The following is a 23982-nucleotide window of genomic DNA, read 5'->3' as shown; positions in this document are numbered from 1 at the left end:
TTTAGCACTTTATCCATTTTGTCACCTAGCTGCCTCTGGCTTTGGAAGGAAGAAGAAAAATCAGGCATGGATTTAGATCAATAGGATAGTAAAAAAAACTTTGGAACAAAAGAAAAGGTGTGTTTTTGAATAATGTAGTTCTTTGTCAAAAATTTATTCTATGCAGTAAATTTTGAATCCTTTCTTACATTCTGCTGTGCCTATGGCAGTACTTTTTTTCTTATTTTGTATTTAGGTTTGGGTACTTACATCTATGTTTCTTTGTCTTTTCTTATTGTATATTTAAGTTTTAGTATATAAGTTTAAAATAATCAAAATTTATTCAGAATGTATGAGGTAGTTTTTTCATCAGCTAAAACAGTTCAAATGTATTAGTTTAATTTTATGATGATTTTATGCTCCTAATTATGTGTAAAAAAACATTTCTCTAAGTGCCTATGATTAATAGATTGAATTGGTTAGAGTTCGCTTCCCAATAGCTTCATAGTTATCATTTTGTTTGATTTGATAAAGACACAAGTAATTTTTAAATTTTGAGATGAAGTTGCAAAATTAAAATATATGAACTACTTTAAAATGTATGGTATATAGCCTTCTAAAGCGAAACCCAGGTAGCTGACTTGATAAGAATATTAATTCAGGTATAATCAGATAATAAGAATTCATTTTCTTGAGGGAAAAAAAGTAATTTTACTTAGTGGTGATTTTAAACTAATTTTAAGTCAATTAATATTTGTAAAGGATCTGCTCTATACAGAGAACTTATATAAGAGTTGGGAGACATATAAAGTATTGTTTTCAATCAAATTTATTGTACTTAGTTCTTTTAGATGCATGGGATAAAAATATGTAGTGGGTTCCCTGTCCCCCTCTCTCCCCCAGTATTTTTTTGTATTAGGGAAAGTAAAATGTTACTAGTGTTAAGATCTTGGGGTTTTTCCTTTCTTCAGCAACAACATAAAACCATGAAAAACAATGCAAGAATATGAAATGCCAATTGATTTCCTCAAGTAAATAAAAATGTTCACTGCCCTCAGCATGCTCTTTTCAAACTTCAGTGATTAGGTAGTCATGCAAAAAATTATTCCTTTCTGGATCTCACTTTCTATACTCCATTCTTTTGGGTTTTATGAGCAGTTAGTAATAGAAATTGCATATTTGAGACAACCTGCTTTTGTTTGTGGAGGTATAAGAGCATTTTAGCATTGAAAAGAAGAGGAAGTTAGAGAAACAAAAGTAGTGTAATACCATTATCAGCAAATTAATTAGTGGTATATAGATATGATCCACATATTGTTTGGAGAGCAAGTTGAGCTCCTAGAATTGCTAAGTTAACATGTTCATTTTTTTATTGTAGTCAATAGCTATGAAAGCTAATGATTGCAAATATTGTAGATAAAAGAAAATACATGGCTTCTTCTGAGTTTTGTTTGTTAAAGAAATTTTAGTGTACCATGTGAATATGCATATTGCTTTGTTTATTTAATTTCTCATGACTGTGTCCTATGTTGCTTGGTCTTTTCTCAATAATAATTTTTAAACATATAACAAATTTGAAACAGCTATTGAAAAATGAATAGAAGATGTATATATACCACAAAGAGGTATTGGAATGCATTATAGAGGTCTAGCCTCAGGGTCAGTACACTGGAGTTCAACCCCTCCTCTGACACTTCTTGGTTGTGTGATCTATCAAGCCACTTGATCTCCCAGTCTCTGTTCTAAATTTCTAAGATACAGAATGGTATTTGACCTGAATTGCTGGAGGGAGTATCTCATAGAGAGCTCCCAACATTGAGGAAATCATAGTGTGAAGTAAAAGCCAAGTCAGCAAGCATTTATTTAGCATAGTAAGTGGTGCTACGTGCCAGGCACTGGGGTAAGCTTTGGGATACAAAGAAAGGAAGAATGGCCTTAGTCTAATGGGAAAGCTCCTAGTCTAACATGGGAGCAAGCAGTTATGTCTAAACAAGATAGATACGGTATAGAGTCAAGGAAATCTCAGAGGGAAGCTTACTAATGTGGAGGACTGAGAGAAGCTTCCTGTAGCCTTCAGTTGAGACTTGAAGGAAACGAGGAAGTCAGAAAGTAGAAAAATATATGTATATAAAAACACACACACACACACACACACACACACACACACACATAAACAGTCAGGAAGACCCATAAAGAATATGGGCAAATCATTTAACTTCTCAGTGTCTCCAGGAAATTGCCTGAAACTCTGTTGTTCCTTTGTTAAGTTATTTTCTACTCTTCATAACTCCATGGCACACCAGGCTGGCTCTTCTATCCTCCACTATCTCCCAAAGTCTATCTAATCTCATATTCGTTGCTTCCATAGCAGTTATATTGTGAAAGACTAACTATATTTTCCTCTATCCTATCCCACCCCCAACGTATTCTATTTCTTCCTTTGAAGCTGTCCCTTTCAAAAGTGTTTGCTTCTAACTACCCTCTCCCCCAATCTGCCCTCCTTTCTATCATCCCCCCTACTTTCCTGCAGGGTAAGATACCCAGTTGAGTGTATATGTTATTCTCTCCTTAAGCCAAATTCATTGAGAATAAGGTTGACCCATTCCCTTTCACCTTCCTGCTGTTCCCCTCTATTGTAACAGTTTTCCTTTGCTTCTTTTATATGGGATAATTTACTCTATCTCTTCCTTTCTCCTTCTCCCATTATATTCCTCTGTCACCTCTTAATTTTATTTTTTAGATATCATCCCTTCCTATTCAACTGATCCTGTGCCCTCTATGTATACATGTACACATATATACACACACTCACATGTGTATTTATACACATATATACCCTCCTACACACATATATATGTATGCATACATATATACATAGATATTCCCTTCAACTATCCTTATACTGAGAAAAGTCTCACGAGTTACAATGATTATTTTTCCCTGTAGGAATGTAAATAGTTCAGCTTTAATAAGGTCCTTATGATTTCTTTTTCCTCTTTACTTTCTCATGCTTCTCTTGTTTCTTGTATTTGAAAGTCAAATTTTCTGTTCAGCTCTGTTTTTTTTTATCAAGAATATTTGAAAGTCCTCTATTTCATTGAATGACCATATTCTTTTGCTAGGTAGGTGATTCTTGGTTTTAATCCTAGCTCCTTTGACCTCTGGAATATCATATTCCAAGTCCTTTGATCCTTAATATAGAAGCTGCTAGATCCTGTGTTATCCTGATTGTGTTTCTACAATACTCAAATTATTTCTTCCTAATATTTTCTCCTTGACCTGGGAACTCTGGAATTTGGCAATGATATTCCTAGGAGTTTTCTCTTTGGAATCTTTTTCAAGAGGCAATTGGTGAATTCTTTCAGTTTCTGTTTAGCCCTCTAGTTCTAGAATATCAAGGCAGTTTTCCTTGAGAATTTCTTGAAGGATGATTTCTAGGCTCTTTCTTTGGTCATGGCTTTCAGGTAGTCCAATAATTTTTAAATTATCTCTCCTGGATTTATTTTCCAGGTCAGTGGTTTTTCCAGTGAGATATTTCACATTGCCTTCTATTTTTAAATTTATTTGGATCTGTTTTATAGTATCTTGATTTCTCATAAAGTCATTAGCTTCCATTTGCTTCAGTTTAATTTTGAAGGAATTATTCTCTTCAGTGAGTTTTTAAAATTCCTTTTCCATCTGGCAAATTCAGCTTTTTTAAGGTATTCTTCTCCTCATTGGCTTTTGGGCGCTTCTTTTGCCATTTGAGTTAGTCTATTTTTTAAGGTGTTATTTTCTTCAGTATTTTTTTGGGTCTCCTTTAGTAGGCTGTTGACTCACTTTTCATCATTTTCTTGCATCATTCTCATTTCTCTTCCCAGTTTTTCCTCCACTTCTCTTACTTGATTTTCTAAATCCTTCTTGAGCTCTTCCATAGCCTGTAATCAGTTCATATTTTTCTTGGAAGCTTTTGATGCAGGAGTTTTGACTTTGTTGTCCTCCTCCAGTTCCATTCTTTGATCCTTTTTGCCCCCCAAAAAGGATTCTATGGTCTGATTACATTTCCTCTGCTTGATCATATTGCTAGCCAGTTACTTGACTTTTGAGCTCTTTGCCACGGTAGAACTCTGCTTCCAGAGTGGAGAGAGCTGTGTCCCAAGTTACTGGAGTTTTCACAGATTTTGTCAGAGCTATGAGGAAGGTGCCCTCTCTACAGCCACCACAAGCTCTGGCACACTGGCCACACACTCCAGGACCACCACCCAAGACAGTGACCCAGATCCAAGCTGGTCAAAGCAAGAGTGATTACCCTTTGAATGGTTGCTTAGTCCCCCTACCATCTGCAGGCCAGGAGCTCTTGAGGCAGCCATGCAGCAGCAGCTGCAGCCGCTGATCCTCCACCACCTCTCACCCTGGGAGTAGGGGCTGGACCACACTCTTCCATCACCCAGTTCCAACAGAGTTCCCTACTGACCTTTTACTTTTTCTTTGGTGTTTATGTGTTGAGAAGTCTAGAAACCACCACGTTGCCAGTAATTCACTCTCCTGAAGTCTGCTGTGGCCAGTTTGTGCCACTGGTGGAGCTGCCCCAGGTCTGGGCCCACGGCTCATGTGGGACTATGCTGGGCTCCCAGTGTGGTGCGATAGACCCTTCCTGTTGACCTGCTGGGCTTCCTTCAGTGGGAGATTTGTTTCTCTCTGTTACTTTGTGGGTTCTATAGCTCTAAAATTTGTTTAGAGTCATATTTTACAGGTATTAGAGGTGATTGGAGCAAGAGCTTAAGCAAGTTCTTGCTTTTACTCTGCCATCTTGGCTCCGCCCCCTACTAGCCTTATTGTTAACAATGCTTCCTAAGTCCCACTTAACTTCATTCTCCTGCATATTTGGCTCTAGATCAGTAACCCCCTCATTGTAATTATTTGTAATGTGAAGATCTTTCTTCTGTAGTTCTGTGTATTCTTGCCATTTCTTCTGAATCTTTTTTTTTTTAAAGCAATCAGGGTTAAGTAACTTGCTCAAGGTTACATGGCCAGTTATTTCTGGGTGTGGTGCTAAGTGTCTGAGCCTGGGATTCGATATCCAAGTCATCCCGACACTGGAGCCGGTGCTCTTACTCGCTGTGCGACCTGGCCACCCCTGAATCTCTTCTGTATATGTTAAGTCCCTTTCATTTGTGCCTATTATCATGCCCATTTTTACATAAAATGTTCCTTTGATATCTCTAATTTTCTTGAAGAGATCTCTTGTCTTTCCCATTCTATTGCTTTCTTCTATTTCTTCACATTCCTCATTTAAGAAAACCTTCTTATCTCTGGAACTTTGCATTAAGTTGGGTATATCTTTCCCTTTTTTCCTTTCCCTTTTGCTTTCCTTCTTTCCTCAGCTATTTGTAAAGTCTCACCACACAGCCATTTTGCTTTTTTGCTCTTCTTTTCCTTTTTGATTTTTTTTTGTCGCTGCCTTTTGTACAGTATTGCAAACCTTTCTCCATAGATCTTCAGACATTCTGTCTACCAGATCTAGTCCCTTACATCTGTTCATTACTTGTACTTCCTATATGGTTTGATGCTTTTCCCTACTTTCTTCAATTTAAGTCTGAATTTTGCAATAAGAAGCTCATGATCTGAGCCACAGTCAGTTCTAGGTCTTGTTTTAACTGACTATTTAGAGCTTCTCTACCTTAGGCTACAAAATACATAATCAGTCTGATTCCACTATTGACCTTCTGCTGATATCTTTGTGTAGAGTTATCTTTTGGGTTGTTGAAAAAGAGTGCTTGTTATGACCATTGAGTTGTTTTACCCAAACTCTATTAGTCTCTTCCCTGTTTCTCTTTACACTCTTAAGGCCAAACTGGCCTATTATTCCAATTATCTTTTGATTTCCCACTTTAGCATTCTAATACCCTATAATGAATGTAATATCTTTTGTTGCTATTATGAAAATGTGAGGTCTTTACAGATCTGAAGAACTTTGGCCTTTTAGCATCAGTGGTTGGAGCATAGAGTTGTATTGCTGTGATGCTGAATGGTTTGCCTTGGATTCAAACAGATTTTTCTGTCATTTATGAAATTATACCCCAGTATTGCTTTTCCCACCTTTTTTTTTTTTTTTACTATGAGGACTACTCCATTTCTTCTTAGGGATCTTGCCTAGGTATATGCCATGATTACCTGAATGAAATTCACTCATTTCTGCCCATTTAAGTTCACTAATACCCAAAATGTCTATGTTTAATCTTTCCACATTCTGTTTGACTACGTCCAGCTTACCTAGGTTCAGGGAGCTTGCATTCCAGGCTTCTATGCAATATTGATCTTTACAGCACTGGACTTTTCTTTTGTCACCAGACACATGCATAGCTGAGCTTCCTTTTGGCTTTGGACCAGCTGCTTCATTCTTTCTGGAGCTACTCATAGTTGTCCTTTGCCCTTCCCCAGTAACATGTTGGATGCCTTCCAACCTAAGGGCTTATCTTCCGATGTCATGTCTTTTATTTTAATCCTGCCCTTGAGGTTTTCTTGGCAAAGATACTGGAATGGTTTGCCATTTCCTTCCTTCTCTAGTCAATAGACTTTTGTCAGAATTCTCCACTATGACCTGTCCAGCTTGGGTAACCCTGCATGGCATAACTTACAGTTTCATTGAGCTATGCAATCTCCTCCGCCACAACAAGGCAATGATCCAGAAGACTCTGAGTTAAAGACAAATCACCTTTCTGAATATATGGATGGAGCTTCCATACTAGGAATTACTTACAGGGATGAAATCAAACCCTTTCTGCCCATCCCAAAACAACAGCAGCTAAAATCTTTATACCTTAGCAACACAGAACAAGATAGCTTACATGCTTAGTTAGCATTCATTATTACTTCCTGTTGAGTGCATTAGTATCTAGCTCAAATATTTTTGTCATGTTAGAAATGTGCTGTTCTTTTTACAGGCATATCCCACAAAATGTTGCCCTGATGAATTTTATAATAATTAATCTTGAAGTAATACAGTATAATAAAATTCTACCATAAAATACATTATAGAAAAAGAATATTGTAGTGGATAAATAGCTGCCTCTTTGTAAAACAACATGTCCTTTATTTAGCTGCTAAACCAAAGTAGGCTTTGTCTTTGATATGAATCAGAATTTAAACCTTTGACTAAACGAGATCTCTTATTTTCTAACAGCTATTTTTTTTTTCTTTTTGATCTTTTAGGAACTGGACAAAGAGCTCCCAGTGGTTTGCCCGTATTTTGTTGATAAACCTGCAAATGTAGGAATGAAGAAAGGTGGTTTACGTGTCACATGGCTTGGACATGCAACAGTTTTGGTGGAAATGGATGAAGTAATATTTCTCACTGACCCTATTTTCAGTATGCGGGCTTCACTGTCACAATTGATTGGTCCAAAACGTTTTCGAAATCCACCATGCACAGTAGAGCAGCTTCCCAAAATAGATGCAGTACTGATCAGTCATACCCACTACGACCATTTGGACTATAATACCGTACTTAGTTTAAATGAGCGCTTTGGTGGTGAGCTGAGATGGTTTGTGCCGATGGGTCTCTTAGAGTGGATGCAGAATTGTGGATGTGAGAATGTGATTGAACTGGACTGGTGGGAAGAGAACTGTATTCCTGGACATGATGATGTTACTTTTGTCTTTACACCTTCCCAACACTGGTGTAAAAGAACTCCAGTAGATGACAATAAAGTTTTGTGGGGCAGCTGGTCTGTCTTGGGGCCCTGGAATAGATTTTTCTTTGCAGGAGACACTGGTTATTGTACTGCTTTTGAAGAGATAGGAAAACGATTTGGACCATTTGATCTTGCAGCTCTTCCCATTGGAGCTTATGAACCAAGGTATGTAGACTTCCCAGAGTTTGTTAGAAAAAGGGCATGTTTTATGTGAACTGATTTGAGGAATATTTGATTACTCTTTACCATAACTTGCTGGTATCACTTATATCATATACTGATCTGAAATCAGTAAGCTGTTGCTCATATATAGACTGAAATTCATGTGATGCAGTCTAATCAATGAAAACAGAAATAATTTGAAAGGATCAAGTTGGATTAAAGTTACTTCTTGACTACAGATAGATATTATTTAATAAATAATTCAAAATAATTGGTATTTGGCTTAGACTGCAGGAAGAGACACTCAGAGACACATCACATCCACTCTGTTAAGATCCTACAAGCAGAAAGAATTATATGTGACCTATTTTACATAAAAGAATCAAAGTACTAGAATAGGGAAGTCTTTTACTTCTTCCTGGTTTGTATAAACTGATCCCTAATCTCTTTCTTCTCTTTTTGTTGTTCAGTCTTTTTAGTTGTATCTGACTCTTTATGAACCCATTTGGGATTTTCTTGGCAAAGGTACTGGAGTAGTTTGCTGTTTCCTTCTCCAGTTCATATTTCAGATTAGGAAACTGAGATAAAAGGGGTTAAGTGACAAGGCTGGGGGTCACATAGCTGGTAAGTGTCTGAGGCTGAATTTGAATTCAGGAAGATGAGTCTTCTGGACTCTAGGCCTGGTCCTCTATCCACTGGGCCACTAGCACACTATCTTTTTTTTCTAGTAGTCTGCTAATTAATACTTCTGATTCATTTGATCTGTTTCTTTACTTGCTTCACTAATGATCACTTTCTCCTGTTACAGTCTCTTTCTTCCAGTTTTTTTATTTTAGGCCAGACAATTTTACTTTTTCATGTAATTTCTGTGATACCTATTACTGTCTCTATTTATGTGACTCCTAGACCTACATATCCAGCCCTAATATCTCTTCTGAGCTTGTATCCTGAACTGCTTATTGGACATCTTGCACTGAATTTCCTGTCAACAACTCAAACTTTAAAATGTTCAAAATATAACACGTTATTTCAACCCTCAAACTTGCCCCTCTTCCAATAATTAGAGGGTACTGACATACTTTGATTACCCGGGTTTGCATTCTTGGTGTCATTCCTTATTCTTGCCTTTCACTCTCCACCCATGTAAGTTGTCAGATCTTTCTATTTTCACAGCATCTCTCACATAGTAACCATGTCGCCATTCACAAAGCTACCAAAATAGTTTTCCTAAAGTGCAGGTCAGATCATGTTACTCCTTTATTCAGTAAACTCCATTGGCTTCCTATTACCTCTAGGATCAAATATAAACTCTTGATCAGCTTTTAAAACTCTTCACAACCTAAACTTATCCTACCTTGTTGTTCAGTCGTGTCTGAGTCTTTGTACCCTTTTTGGGGTCTTCTTTGAGAAGATACTAGAGTATTTTCCCACTTCCTTACTCCAGCTCATTTTACTGATGAGAAAACTGTGCCAGAGTTAAGTGACTTGACCAGAGTTACACAGTTAGTAAATATCTGAGGCTGGATTTAAACCCTGGTCTTCCTGACTCTGGGCCAGCACTCTGTCTACTGTGCCTCCTAGCTGCCCCCTCCTTGTACCTTCCAGTCTTCTTATATATTACTTCCCTCCTTGCAGTCTGCAATACAATCAGATGTCTTACTTGTTGTCCACACCCACTGCCTGTTCTCCTATCTCTGGGCCTCTGTACAGGCTAGCTCCTTCCTTTCCTTTACCATCAAGTATCAGTGACTTCTCTATTCAGCTCAAGTGTAACCTTCTACATGGAACCCTTTCTGATCCCCCAGGGGCTAATGAGTTCTATCTTAAAACTCTTTCATTAAAGTATAAGCTCCTTCAGGGTAGGGACAATCTTAGTTTTGTCTGTGTATCCTCACTGTGTGTCCTCACACTGTGTGCCCTCACTCAACTAAATGATTATTGATTGATTATGTTTAGGTGTTAGGAGATAGATGTCAGTTGTTTCCTTTTAATAAAAAACAGGTGGTAGTGGTGGATAGCTGGAAATTTGAACCTGGGTTTGAGTCCTGCCAATCAAGAAACACATAAACACTACCATGAAATAAATATTTTTAAAAAACATTTAACCAAGATAATGAAACATGTAACCGACAATATTATCTCATTTTTGTGTTAAAATGTGTTTTTATAATATGAAAAATTCTCCTAGTTTGTAATTCTGTAAAGGCTTTCTATTTATTATTTATGTAAAACTTTAAATACTTTCAAAAGGGGGAACTATACTAATTTGTAGTTTGAAAGTACTTACTGTTTCTATATATACCAGTATATATTATTCTGGATTAGTTAGGCATATGTCATTTTTCACTACTAGATTTTAAAGTTCACAAAGGCAAGAATTGTGTCTTCTCTAAGCTTTGTAGTTCTCCCAGCACTCAGCAAAATGCTTTGCATATATTAGATACTGAATAAATACTTGTCAAATTGTTGTTAAATTGAAACAAAAACAAAAGAGAGCACTTCATTCAGCTCCTTGCTCCAATTTAGAAAAAAAAAGGAAGAAAAAGCAATTTCAGGAATTTTTTTTTGTTTCCCAAAATTGCCATTAAATCTGGAAAAAAACAGTGACTGACCTCCTATGCTGATGCTGGGGAAACAGTGGCTATTGTTAAAAAAAAAAAAACCTCTTGAGACAAGATTCACCTAATAGGAACATCAAATAACAGCCCCCAGATTGTACAAATAGGTAACCACTGCTGCAATTTGTGTTGTTGAAGAGTTAAAAGTCCTACATGCAGCCACTAGCCTTATTCTGGCCTCTGTAGTTCAAGTCTTACTGTTCACAATGTTGTCTCACTAGGATTGATAATATAGGAAAAAGAAAACCCCATATTGCATTTCAACCTCAGAATTGGTGGTAGTTGGAAGAGAGAACAGAGAAGAAAGAAGTTGATAATGCAAAGGGAACAAAAAGTCTTTGAATAAATATTGCATGATTTCCATGGCCTTTGTGGTAATATTTATAAAAAGCATCTAGCACAGTGCGTGGAAAATTGTAATCACTTAATAAATGATTATTCCTACCATTTGTATCATTAAAAGTATTTCCTCCCAAAGCATAGCTTGTATTGGCTAGTTTACTATTTGAGAAAGCATTATGCATGCTAAAATGTTTGTTTAAATCTTATCTGAAGAAGAAATGGAATTCCTGACTCTCAGCAACCATGCCTCTTAAAAATGGTGTAAATTCTTATGCATGTACTGTTTTTTCAAAGCTGATACAGAATTGACTTTTCACTTCTAATTCTGTATCTGATGTTAAACTTCGCTGAATCATGTTAAGGATAGTAGAATGCAACATATCTAGTTTTGAACGTTTGTAGGACTCTTTCAGAAGAATTCCAGAGCATTTTAAAAAATGTCTTTTTGGTGATGGAATTGCATAGGGATAAATGAGCCAGTTAAAGAAAAGGAAACTTATTTTGCAGAAGGTTGAGTAGGGAAACAGCATGTATCTATTAGTTAGCATTTTTGGGTGCAAACTCGTGTCATTAAAAATAAAAGTTGGTTAGTATGCAATTTATATTGAAGAGCCTAGACTTAATAAATTTTTTTATATTTCTTTAGATGGTTTATGAAACACCAGCATGTAGACCCTGAAGAAGCTGTAAGGATTCACATCGATGTTCAGGCAAAGAAATCTATAGGAATTCACTGGGGAACCTTTGCCTTAGCAAATGAGGTGAGTTTGAATCTGTCATAAAAATAATTGTATATTTATTTAGCCTTTGTTCTCCATGTTCAAGTCCATTATGTTAAGTCCAGGGACACTTGCTGTGGCTGTTTTCATTGAGAGGAATCTGTGGGATCTAAAATGTATTCATTTATCTAGTATTAACTGGGGAGAATTATTTGTACCTGAAATAAAGAGGTCCTTAATGCATTTAGCATTTTCAGCTTACCTTGGCAGTTAATGAAACTCTCAATCTTTTTAAGTAAAGTGGCATTATGTGTGATAAAAGTCAGAAATTCATGTTTTCGTCTTGAAATTTCTTTTTTATTTTCTTAGTTCCATCTTGTGATTTCCTGTATTTCATTCCTTTTGATAAATTAACAATTACAGCTCAAGTGTAACCTCTTACATGAAACCTTTTCTGACACTCCCACATGCTAATGAGTCCCGTTATAAAACATTACTTCCCTCCTTGCAGTCTTCAGTACATTATATGTTCAGTACACTATGACTATACATGTCTTATTCGTTGGTCCACACCTGTTCTCCTATCTCTGGGCTAGCTCCTCTGCCTCCTTCTTTGCCTTCACTACCAAGAATCACTGGCTTCCCTCTTCAGCTCAAGTGTAACCTACATGGAACCTTTTCTGATCCTCCCAGGTGCTAATGAGTTCTCTCTTAAAACTGCTTTCATTAAAGTGATATGTCATTTAAATCTCTGCCCTTCTCTCTTTAATTTCTAACAAATTGTCATATTTTGGTCTTCGTGGAAATCTTCCAGTAGAAGTTGGATGAGTACTTGTTGGAGATCTTGCAGAGATACTCGCTGGTCAGGTTTGGATGAGATTAGATAACCTTCAAGGTCCCTTCCAGTTCTAAGACTCTGCCCTGTATCTTGAATCAAAATTAATTATTTTCCTATTAATCTTCCTTAATTTTGCAGTTCTCTTTAAATGTATTTTTAACTTTTACAGAAAGGAACAATTAATTAGCAATTTAATAGGGGGTAGAAGAAAACACTTTGTTAATACTAATTTGCTTCCTAGCCCTAGTATATTTTAAGATTCAATGTACAAACTTTTATCTAACCTCTCATCTGAAATAAGATTTCCTTTTAGACTTTCCCATTTTATGTTTATTTTCATTTAGGTCTGAAAAAAAATGCCAAAAGGGAGATATTTTGAGTTATGTACAGTTTGTGCTTTGTTTTAGTAAATAAGTAAAATAACATTAATAGAACCACAAAATCTTTGGGACTAGAAGAAGCCTCAGAAGTCATATAGTCTAATAGTTGAGGCCGGAAGGTTGCCCAACAGTAACTTGCCCTTATGTAGTACTGTAAACTTTATGAAGTTCTTCCCTGGCAACAACGGTGTGAGATAGGTAGTACAGGTATAATTATTCCCATTTTAGGGATGAGGAATTTGAGAATCAGAGGATAAATGACTTGCTCAAAGTCATACAAATGAAAGGGTAGAACTAGAATTTGTGCTCCAAAGTCCTGGTGTGCCAAATTTAATTTTGAATCAGAATGCCTCACAATATCAGCCTGGTCTTGAAGATGTCAAGAAATGGGATACTTTCCACTTCATAGGGTATTCTGTTCCACTGTTAAGGTATCTATAATTGTTAGGAAATTTGTCTTGATATAGAGCTGAAAGCTGCCTCTCTATGACTTCTGCCCATTAACCATAGTATCTCAGAATTGGAAAAGTAAGGCATTAGAGATCATCTTACAAACACAGGCATGAATAGCAATGTGCTCTACAACAGACCTGACAAGTGGTTTTTGGCTTAAAGACTTTCTATAATGCAGAACTCACTACTTTCCAATGAAGAAGTCTACTTTTGGGCAGCTCGAATTTTCAGAAAGTTGATCCTTAAAAATCTGAAATCTCTTTCTTTTAATCACTTCTGTTGTTGTTGTTTGTCCTTTGTTCTCAGAGGACCATGACCTCAGGAAGGAGATGTTATGACTTTCAAGTGAATTGGATTTGAGGAAAGACTGTGCAGTCACCAGCCTCACTCTCTCCTCTGCAGCCATGTAGGTCCAGTGGCAAGATATAGGTCAGGATGCCTAGAGATAACCCCGGCTTAGTCACTTCTACTCATTGTTCCTCTGGGGATAGGGGGAGACAAGCTTAATCCATCTTTAATTTAATAACCTTTCAAATACTTAAGGTGAAAAAACCAAACAACTATCACATCCTCTCCAAGTCTTCTTTTTTGGATAGTAACATGTCTTGGTTTTTGGTCCTGTCACCTTATTAAAAAAAATAATGGAAACATTCTAGCTTCTCAAAGTGTTTTCTAAAATGTAGTACTTGGGGAATGATGAGGAATTTTATCTGAGTTGAGGAAATACATTTCCATCCCTTTAGTAGAGTGATGGGATTATGAACATAGTATGGACTGTTAAACTTGGTTATTGTGTCTGTTGGTTAGCTTTTTCACTTTGTTACATAGGAAGGTTTATTGAGGGATAGTAAGATAGATCCCCAAATGACTGTCATGTACAAACAAAAGACATATCAATGAAAAAATTTTAAGTGGTGATCAGAATTGAGCATAGTACTATGTATATAGTCTGATCAGGGCAGAATAGAATTAGGACTAGCAATTCCCTCTTTCTATATACTGTATTTCTGTTAATACATCTTAAAGTTGAGTTAGGTTCATCTTTTTTTTGGCTGCCATGTTACATTAATAATTTACTGAGTTTATAATCCACTTAGATGCTCATTTTCTTTTCACATAAATTGTTTAGCTATTATGCCTTCTCTGTCTGCTACAGTGGCTTTTTATTTTTTGAACTTCAGTAATGATAAGATAAATAAAGTTTATTTAGTGCTTTTAAGCCTTGCAGAATGATTTACATACATTCTCATTTAAACCCTAATCCAATAACCCTATGAGGGTAGGCACTACTGTTATCTTCATTTTATGATGAGGAGCCTAAGGCTCTGAGAGAGGTTAATTGATTTGCCCAGGGTCACCCAGTTAGTAAATATGTATGCATGAGGCAGGTTCGAAGCTTGGATCTTCCTGACTCCCAGGTCACGCTGCCTCTCAAGAATACTATTTTATATTTATATCCAAGTACTCAAATGGATCTGTGCTGTCATCAAAGTGGATGTGCCCTTGATAAACCTATCAAAACTTATTCATTTCTAAACTACTGAAACCTTTCAGACGTAGGTCAAAATATCTGTGATTTTATCTTTATAGGTAATCCCCCTTCCAACACAGATCACAACCATTCTGTATCTTTAGGAATCAATGTCAGAAAATTCACCAACATTCTGGTGAAGAGCTTTCTTATTTATGGATCTGGAATGGTGATTTCACTGTGTGAACAGATCGTGGTGTGAAAACCTTTACCATAGATGAAAAAGGAGCACTTAGTTCTAGAAAAAGTAAAAGTTAAGAACATGTTGAATGAAGTCTATTAAAGATATTGTGATCCTCAAAACTTCTGTTTTGCCATTCTTTTCTTAAAATCCAAGTCCTGAATCTGTCTGGAGGGGTTAAGTCATATAACTCTACTATGCTTTGGTCAAAAAAAAGTATTCCATCATAAAGTGCCTAGTTTTCTTGTACATGAACGAAAAAGCAAATTTGTGGTCACACAATGTCCTAATGTTATATTTTAGGATTGATTCTGTTTTCTTAAATGAAAGTGATTCTCTACAAAACCATTTCCTCTACAGAATCACTTCCTACAGCAATGAGGCCTCACTAGATATATTACCTACTACCTCATATAGCTCGATATACAACCTTATTTTGTACTGAATTTGACATTTGGATGAATGTCTAAGAGTTGAAATGGATTGAGCAACTAGTGACTCATAGCTCAACAAACTAATGATTTAATCCAGCATAGGAAAAATGATTGAGATTTGCTATATACATCTGTTGGATATTTTGAAACCATGAAATTCTGTACTCTTTTTTTTTCAATTTTTTAAAAATTGTATTTACTATCTATTCAGTTAAGAAAATTCCTTTCTCATACAATGATTGAACATTTATGGAAATTATAATTTGTGTGATACAGCCACACTGAATTGGGAAATTTAAGCTTTCTTTTTTTTTTTTTTCAAATGCTTTATTAACTTCTGGTTTACATCATTCATTTCCGCCAGATTTTTAGTTACAAATTTTTCCCCTGTTTTTCCCCTACCCACCACCCCAAAATAGTGATCTGACAGGATATCTCCTCCTCCAATCTGCTCTCTCCCATATCTTCTCCCATACCCCTTTCGACTTTTCCAGTAGGGCATAGTGGATCTCTACGCCCCAGTGCCTATATATCTTATTTCCCAATTACATGTAAAATAATATTAATAATTGTATTTATATATTTTTAAACATTTGATTTTAAAACTTTGAATTCCAGATTCATTCCATTCCTCCCTTGTCACCCACCCTTACTGGGAAGATAAGCAATTCAGTATAGGTTATACATGTGTAGCTATGCAAAACATAACCATAGTAGATATATTGTAAAAGACTGACTATATTTCCCTCCCTCCTATTCTACCTCCCACTTATTCTATTCTCTGCTTTGATCCTGTCCCTTTTCAAAAGTGGGTGCTTCCAATTTCCCTCCCACCCCAGCCTGCGCTCCCTTCCATCATCCCCCCTCTCATCCCCTTCCCCCCTACTCTCCTGGAGGGTGAGATACCTTATTTAGTGTGTATGTCATTCCCTCCCTGAGCCAAATTCAATGAGAATAAGGTTTGCCTTTTTGCCTTCCTGTTCTTCCCCTCCATTGTAACCACTTTCCCTTGCCTCTTCTATATGAGATAGTTTACCCCATTCTGTCTCTCACCATCTCCTCTAGTTATATTCCTCTCTCACCTCTTAATTTCACCTTTTAAGTATCATCCTTTCCTATTAAATTGGTCCTGTGCCCTCTATCTATGTATACCTGTAAACATATATACACACATTTACATATGTATTCATATGCCCATATACCCTCCTATATAGACACACACACACATATATATATATAATGTATATTTCTATTCCCTTCAATTGTTTTCATACTGAGAAAAGTTTCATCAATTGCAATTATTGTTTTTCCATGTAGGAATGTAAATAGTTCAACTTTGATAAGTTCCTTATGATTTCTTTTCCCTGTTTACCTTCTCATGCTTCTCTTACTTCTTGTATCTGAATGTCAGATTTTCTATTCAACTCTGGTTTTTTCATCAAGAGTGCTTGAAAGTCCTCTATTCCACTGAATGGCCATATTTTCCCCTGAAACATAATACTCAGTTTTTCTGGGTAGGTGATTTTTGGTTTTAATCCCAGCTCCTTTGACCTCTGGAATATCATATTCCAAGCCCTTCCATCCCTTGGTGTAGAGGCTGCCAGATCCTGTGTTATCCTGATTATGTTTCCACAATATTCAAATTGTTTCTTCCTGGCTGCTTTTAATAATCTCTCCTTGATCTGGGAATTTTGCAACTTGGCTATAATATTCCTAGGAGTTTTCTTTTTGGGATCTTTTTCAGGAGTTGATTGGTGTATTCTTTCAACCTCTATTTTGCCCTCTTGTTCTAAAACATCAGGGCAGTTTTTCTTGAGAACTTTTTGGAGGACAATTTCTAGGTTCTTTCTTTGATCATGGCTTTCAGGTAGTCCGATAATTTTAAAATTATCTTTCCTGGATCTGTTTTCCAGTTTAGTGGTTTTTCCAGTGAGATATTTCACATTGCCTTCTATTCTTTCATTTGTTTGGATCTGTTTAACAGCATCTTGATTTCTCATAAAGTCACTAGCTTCTATTTGCTCCAATCTAATTCTGAAGGAATGATTCTCTTCAGTGAGCTTTTGAGATTCTTTTTCCATCTGGCAAATTTGGCTTTTTAAGGCATTCTTCTCCTCATTGCCATTTTGAGCCTCTTTTGCCATTTGAGTTAGTCTGTTTTTTAAGGTATTATTTTCCTCAGGCTGTTGACTCTCATTTCATAATTTTCTTGCATCATTCTCATTTTTCTTCCCAATTTTTCCTCCCACTTATCTTATTTGCTTCTTAAGGTCCTCTTTGGCCTGTAACCAGCTTGTATTTTTCTTGGAAGCTTTTGGTGGAGGAATTCTGACTTCACTGTCTTCCTCCTGTTCCATGCTTTGATCTTTTTTGTCCCCAAAATAGGAGTCTAATGTTGGAGTGCTTTGCTTGGTTTACTTCCTTTGACTGCTCATTTTGCCACCGAATTACTTACTTTTGGGCATTTTGCCACATTAGGACTCCGCCACCAGACAGGGGAGCTTGGTACCAAATGCTGGGGTTTTCTCAGCTGCTGGAGGTATTAGATGGGTGCCCTTTCTGAGGTCTCCCCATGCTCTGGCAAGCTGGACACACACTCCAGGACTTCCACCCTAGAATGCAATCCAGATCGAAGAATGTTAAAGCAAGAGCGGTTACCCCTCAGACTGGTGCTTGGTCCCTCTACACGCTGCAGGCCAGGAGCTGAAGCTTCCATGTGGGGGCTGCTGGGCAGCTGCATGGCTGTGGCTCCTCAGTGGCTTCTTGCCCCAGGGGAAGAGGCCGAGGCACTCCCACTTACTGGGTCCCAAAGTCCAGACTGCACTGACCTCTCACTTTGTCCTTTGTATCTATGTGTTGATAATTCTGGAAACTGCCACAGCTCCTGCTGATCTGGAGTCCCTCCAGCCTGAGGCTGGTCAGGCCCGCCCTGGGGCTAAAGCCTTGGCATGAGGCTGGGCTTGGCTCCTAGAGCGCTGTGCTGGCTGATTCCTGCAGGCCTGCCGGGCTGTCCCCAGCGGGAGGCCAGCTTCTGTGTGTCATTTTGTGGGTTCTGCAGCTACAAAGTTTGTTCAGAGTCCCTTTTACATGAACTGAGGGAGGTGGAAGCTGGAGTCCTGCGGAAGTTGAAATTCTCTATTCTTAAAGTTGGAAACAACTTTATAGATGTTAGAATCCAACTTCCTTCCCATTGCAGGACTCTCCTTGGCCAGGAGGTCTTCTTCTACATGAACTGAAAAAGAAATCTGTGGTCACCCTTCATGTCCTAATGTTATACTTCAAGCACTCTTCGTCCAAGCAGTGCTAGGTAGCTTACTGGATAGAGTCCTGGACCTAGAATCTGGAAAACCCAAATTCAAATATGACCTTAGAAACTTGTTAGTTATGTGACCCTGGGCAAGTCATTTAACTTCTGCTTTCGTTTCCTCAGTTGTAAAATGGGGATCATAATAGCAACTACCTTCTGAGGTTCTGGTGATAAGTACAAAGAATGCTGTGGCTAAAGACTTCCCACCAGGTTGACACTGCTCTATCTTTGGGTTGTATTTGTTTACCTAGTTATAAATACATTTAACTGTACTCTATGCCTCGTGTACAAAAAGGTAGTGAAGTGCTTTCTCACACATATTGCTGAAATCAAGATATTCTGTTCATCATTTTCTGTTCTGCAAATCCAATTATCCCAGTTGGTTAACAATTTCAGTGTTACTTATTGGGCAAATGCTGGGTTTTAGTGATCACTGATCCCCTTTTTAATGTCCATAGATGATTTATTAAATAATCCTTTCTAGATTTTTACTGGGAATCCACACCTCACTCCCTGGTCTAGTTTCTGATATTTACCTTTTTCTCCCTTTTGAAAATTGAGCCATTTGCCTGTTTCCGGAATTCTAGTCCCTTTCTCATTCTCAATTTTTTTTTTAAATATTGCTGTAATTATATCTGAAAATTCCTTTGGTACCTTTGGTTCTTTTCTGAAATTGGAATCAAGACAAGCATTTTATGGGTTCATGACAAATTTGTGTTTCTCAGTCTCTACTGGACCCTCAGTGCTGCATAGTCATTCCTTTATTCTTACCAGCTTAACTCTGTTTCCCTCTTCACAATAGCCAATCCAAACCTTCCTCTTCTCTTTAAGACTATTATGTCACCTTTTCACCCTTTCCTCTCAACAGTGAATCTAGAAGACTACTTTACTGAGACAATATGAGCTGTTTCAACTGTTTAAACTCTGTATTTCAGAAACTCTCTTCATTAATTCCTGATCTCTCAATTTAATTCAGCAAGGATTTGTTAAACCTTTACTGTGTATATGACTTTATATAAGGAACACATTGACAAGAAAGTTCCTGTGCTCTTGGAGCTTATATTCTATTGGAAACCTGAGGCAAGCAGGGTTAAGTGACTTGCCCAGCGTCATACAGGTATCTGAGATCACACTTGAACTCAGGTCTTCCTGACTTTAGGCTCTGCATTCCATCTTCCTTGTCACCTAGTTGCCCCAAGCTTGACTCAAGCATTGGCCTAACACTTTAACCTTTTCTTCTACTTCTCTAAACACAAAGAGTTCATTTAGGTTCTTTTACCTTCCCATCATTAGTCATATATTATGACTTACATTTTGTAGTCATCCTGGGCTATATGCCCCTGTCTTTTGTATAATTTTTAAAAATCTGACCTCATCATAGAATTCCCTTCCTAGCTTCATTAATCTTTTAACTGCTACCCTTCCCTTTTCTTTCCTCAGGTTCATTTATGATTATAGTGTCAGAATCCCATTTTTTAGCTTCCATTTGAGTTGATATCTTTATAGTTTTCAGGTCTTGAAACCATTTTATTTTAGCTTTTTGGCGGGATGAAGGCAGGGTGACTTGCCCAAGGTCACATGGCTAGTGTTAAGTGTCTGAGACCAGATTTGAACTCAGGTCCTCCTGATTCCAGGACCAGTGCTCTATTCACTGTGCCACCTAGCCACCCCATTGAAACCATTTTAGGTTGAACTTTGCTTGCAAATTTTGAATGATAAAAATGTTGCTCATGTAGCATTCAAAGAATTTTTTATATCTTTTTTTCTTCTTCTTTCTTTGCCAGTATTACTTGGATCCTCCATTGAAACTGAATGAATCCTTAGACAGGTATGGAATTAACAATGAAGATTTCTTTACCTTGAAGCATGGAGAATCAAGAGATGTAAAGACTGATGATGAAAACCTTGAATAAATGTGCACGATAAAGACTGGAAATAAATATGAATATCAGAGGGCTTTAAAAAAAACAATCTCTTGCAAGATTTGAAATAGCAAGACAAATTTTAAAATTAAGAGATAAAGAAAGGGTGGTTTTCTTTTAAATTTAGAACTAGATCTATCCAAGTTTGCATTTTACTTTATTTGTAATAATTTGCACAGGCTAGTTAATTTATACATTGAAATATTACAGAGCGATAGATTGGGTACTGTATAGAATTTAAATGTTATCTGTCTAAACCCATAATGTTGCAACAGAAGGTGTTTTTTGTTTTTATTTTTTACTAATTTAAGAGAGTGATTCATATGTGGGGTTCCTTTTCCAAAAGTTCAGAAAGGTTCATTCCTATGCTTCATGTCCTTTATATAAGGTGAATCAAAATTCATTGTATACCTATGTATTTTAAGAACCCTAATTGGTAATATAATCCCCCACCCCCACAGTACTTTTGTTACTAAAGTCTCCAACTATGCTCTTTTCAGCATAGGTATATTGGGATTTTGGTTCTGCTCTGGTTTTTGAAGGGTTTTTTGTTTTTTAAATAGGGGTATGGTATGCTCCAACTGAATTAGGAGGGAGAAGGTACAGAATAAGGTAAAGGGAAGGGAATAAGAAAGCATTATCTTTGAGAACTTTTTTATTTCACAAATATATATGAACATGGAAGTTGATGTTTTTACATAATTTATATCAGGTTGTGATAAAATGTAGCTATAGACTATAGTTTCATTTACATTTGATCCTGTCCATTCACCAATCTCTCTCTAAAAAATACCCCTTAATATTCTTGCCTAAATTCTCCTTTTCATTGGTCTGTGTAGCCTAATCTTAAAAATTTCAATACGGTTTATCTTTTAAAATTAACTTAATGATTACCTTGTATTACATTAAATAACTTACAATTAGATTTTGTCATTATAAGCAAGGTTCTATATTAAATATATTCACTCACACTACCCTGTGCTACAGTCTTACCTAAATCAATTTTCTGCATGTCACATTACTAGAATTGTATATATTATGCCAAATGTTTGGTACTTCAGGGAGTAGCCAGTTAGTCAATAAATAGCTTGATAAATTTGCATGTATGTACAGAAGCACTGAGATTTGGATGCAAAGCACTGAATGTCTGAATTCAAGCCTTGCCTAGCTATACCACTGATTTTTTTTTTTGCAACTTCAGATAAGTCACCTCCCTGTGCCTCAAGTTTCCCCATCTGTAATATGGAGCTAAAACTTTTTACCTACCTTCCAGGCATACTGAGGAATAAAGTACTTTGAAAATATACAAGAGAAAATTATTGTTTAAGGTTGTCTAAGAATAGGCACACTTAAACATAGACCCAATGCCTCTGAAAATGTATCTTGATAAATTTTTACCATATATGAAAATGAAACATGGAAATGAAAAACCTAGGGTGACCTAACTTACCCATGTTGCATATTTGGAGAGTAACAACCCACATGTAATTGTTGATGTTAAGCTTTAGTAAATTCTGTTTTATTTTTTTTGCTTACAAAGATGAAAATTGAAAAAATTTTGTGTACTGTTTGACAATAGCAGCACAAAATTCTCATCATTTATTAAGTCAGTTTTCCAGAGACAAAAACGTTCAAGTATGTACATCTTCAGTACAAAGTAAAATTGTATAGGAAGACAGGAATTCTATAGAGCATGGTGATTTTACATTAGTTATGCCAACCCTACCTGCAAACTTCAGTAACCATGGACACCTAACAGAAGCCAACATCTTCTCATCCATGTTTCTGGCATTATGTCCTCAATGAAAAATTTAAAGATTACAAATTGTCTACCATTTAAATTTACATTTTGCTTGAATATTTCTATTCCGTGAATCACCTTAATATTGTTTTTTATGTTTACAATAGCACCTTTTAAAAGATCTCCCAAGCACTTTAGAACATTCTATTTACTCCCTTAGCAAACTCATTTTTATTCAGACTTTTGTATGAAAATTTTGTTACTGTTTTAATTGTTCTCACTTTTAAGACTTACTGAATAGTTCTTTTTAGTAATTAAAACAGTGAGGATTCTGGTCCTAACTGTATAATAAAATAGCTTTATTCACTGAACTCCCTAAAGAATAACCAACTTTATCCCTGACTCTTTAAACATTTCTTTTCCATTGTAATATTTGTCTTTTGCCGTCCACACTTAGGAAGGCTTACATAGTGTTCAGTGATGACAGTTTTCAAATCTGAAAAAGTGTGAAGGGTGGATGACAGTAAATCAAATGTTTCCCTTTATTTGGAATAAAGGGAAGTACACTTTTTGGGTTCAGTCTAACTTCTACTTTTAGTCTTATCTATCCTAAAGTGAAGTCATAATATACTTTGGTTTGTTAGAATGTTCACTAAACTTTTGTGTGTGGTCATTTCTCCCCCAAAGTAAGACTCTTTTTCTCCTCAGGTATCATTCTTTGTCTTCCTCAAAATTGTCGGTTCTAATAATTAGGAGGAAAATCCTATCTAATTAAAAAACCATGGCATTATTCAAGCTGTGCCATGACATCTAGCACATATGTATCAAACATAGCCAAATAAACTTTTCTTTCTTTATTACCATGCTGTAACATATCCTTGTAAATTCCACTCCCTATTTCCTATTAATATATTTGGACAATGTCCCAATTTCAAGAAAACACCAGGAATTGTAACGATCAATAGTTCCAATGAATGGGTTGGCTGAGGCAGGGAGAGAATGAATGAAATGCAATCATGCCAACTGTTGGTAAAGGACATTAAAACCAAATGCCAGTTATAGTGAGTACACATGTTGCTCGTATGTTTTCATTAATTATGGAACATTCAAGAAAGTAGTTTTAAAATATTGTAAAGAAATGTGCCTTTTTAAAAAAAAAAAAGGGATGTAATACATGTGATTGTATCACTATGTATAAAATTATAACTGCTGGCCAGAATGTGTACATTACTATTCTCTCCCATCAGGAAGTCTATTTTTTTTACCTTATATAGTACTTTTCTATTGTAAATATGTTATTATTTTTAAAGTTTGATTTGTGTCAACTTGCCTGAAAAATTCACATTTTTCTCTAATGATGGATTCTTGATTCTCTAGATGAAGCACTCTTATATCTATGTAATAAAAAAAAATTTGAAGTATTCTTTGGATACAATAAGCACAAGGGGAAATAAAACTTATATGTTGGTTTCTGTATTGCTAAGCATAGTCTTGGATTATGAATATTAATACTGTAAACCCAGTTGAATATATATCAATACATTGCACAATAGCTTGTGAAAATAAATTTACTTACTACAAGTGCTGTTTAAATCATTTTTATATACTTTAACTTCCAACTGGTACTGTGGAGGAGATATCAATGTAAATTCTTTTCCAATATAGAGATTGCCATTTTTTATATTTAAATAGCCAGTACCTG

The 23982-nt window shown here is 36.3% G+C and overlaps 1 protein-coding gene across 3 annotated transcripts in view; it reads left to right on the top strand.

Moving 5' to 3' along the window:
• LOC138175896 (N-acyl-phosphatidylethanolamine-hydrolyzing phospholipase D-like) overlaps positions 1–23245 on the top strand; it is a 103273-nt gene extending 80028 nt beyond the window's left edge. For all 3 annotated transcript variants that reach the window (XM_069106549.1, XM_069106547.1, XM_069106548.1), the window contains exons 3-5: positions 7171–7817; positions 11421–11535; positions 20402–23245. In XM_069106549.1, coding sequence (XP_068962650.1) covers positions 7171–7817; positions 11421–11535; positions 20402–20530 — 891 coding nt within the window. In that variant the 3' untranslated portion in view covers positions 20531–23245. The remainder of the gene's footprint in view (positions 1–7170; positions 7818–11420; positions 11536–20401) is intronic.
• Positions 23246–23982: the final 737 nt, after the last annotated feature.

Source organism: Petaurus breviceps, unplaced genomic scaffold, assembly GCF_028583685.1.
Source record: "Petaurus breviceps papuanus isolate PSGF00001 unplaced genomic scaffold, PetGlider_PUasm1.0 79, whole genome shotgun sequence".
NCBI lineage: Eukaryota > Metazoa > Chordata > Mammalia > Diprotodontia > Petauridae > Petaurus > Petaurus breviceps.
The sequence above is the reverse complement of the archived record's forward strand: the minus strand, read 5'-3'. Positions and strand labels throughout refer to the sequence as shown.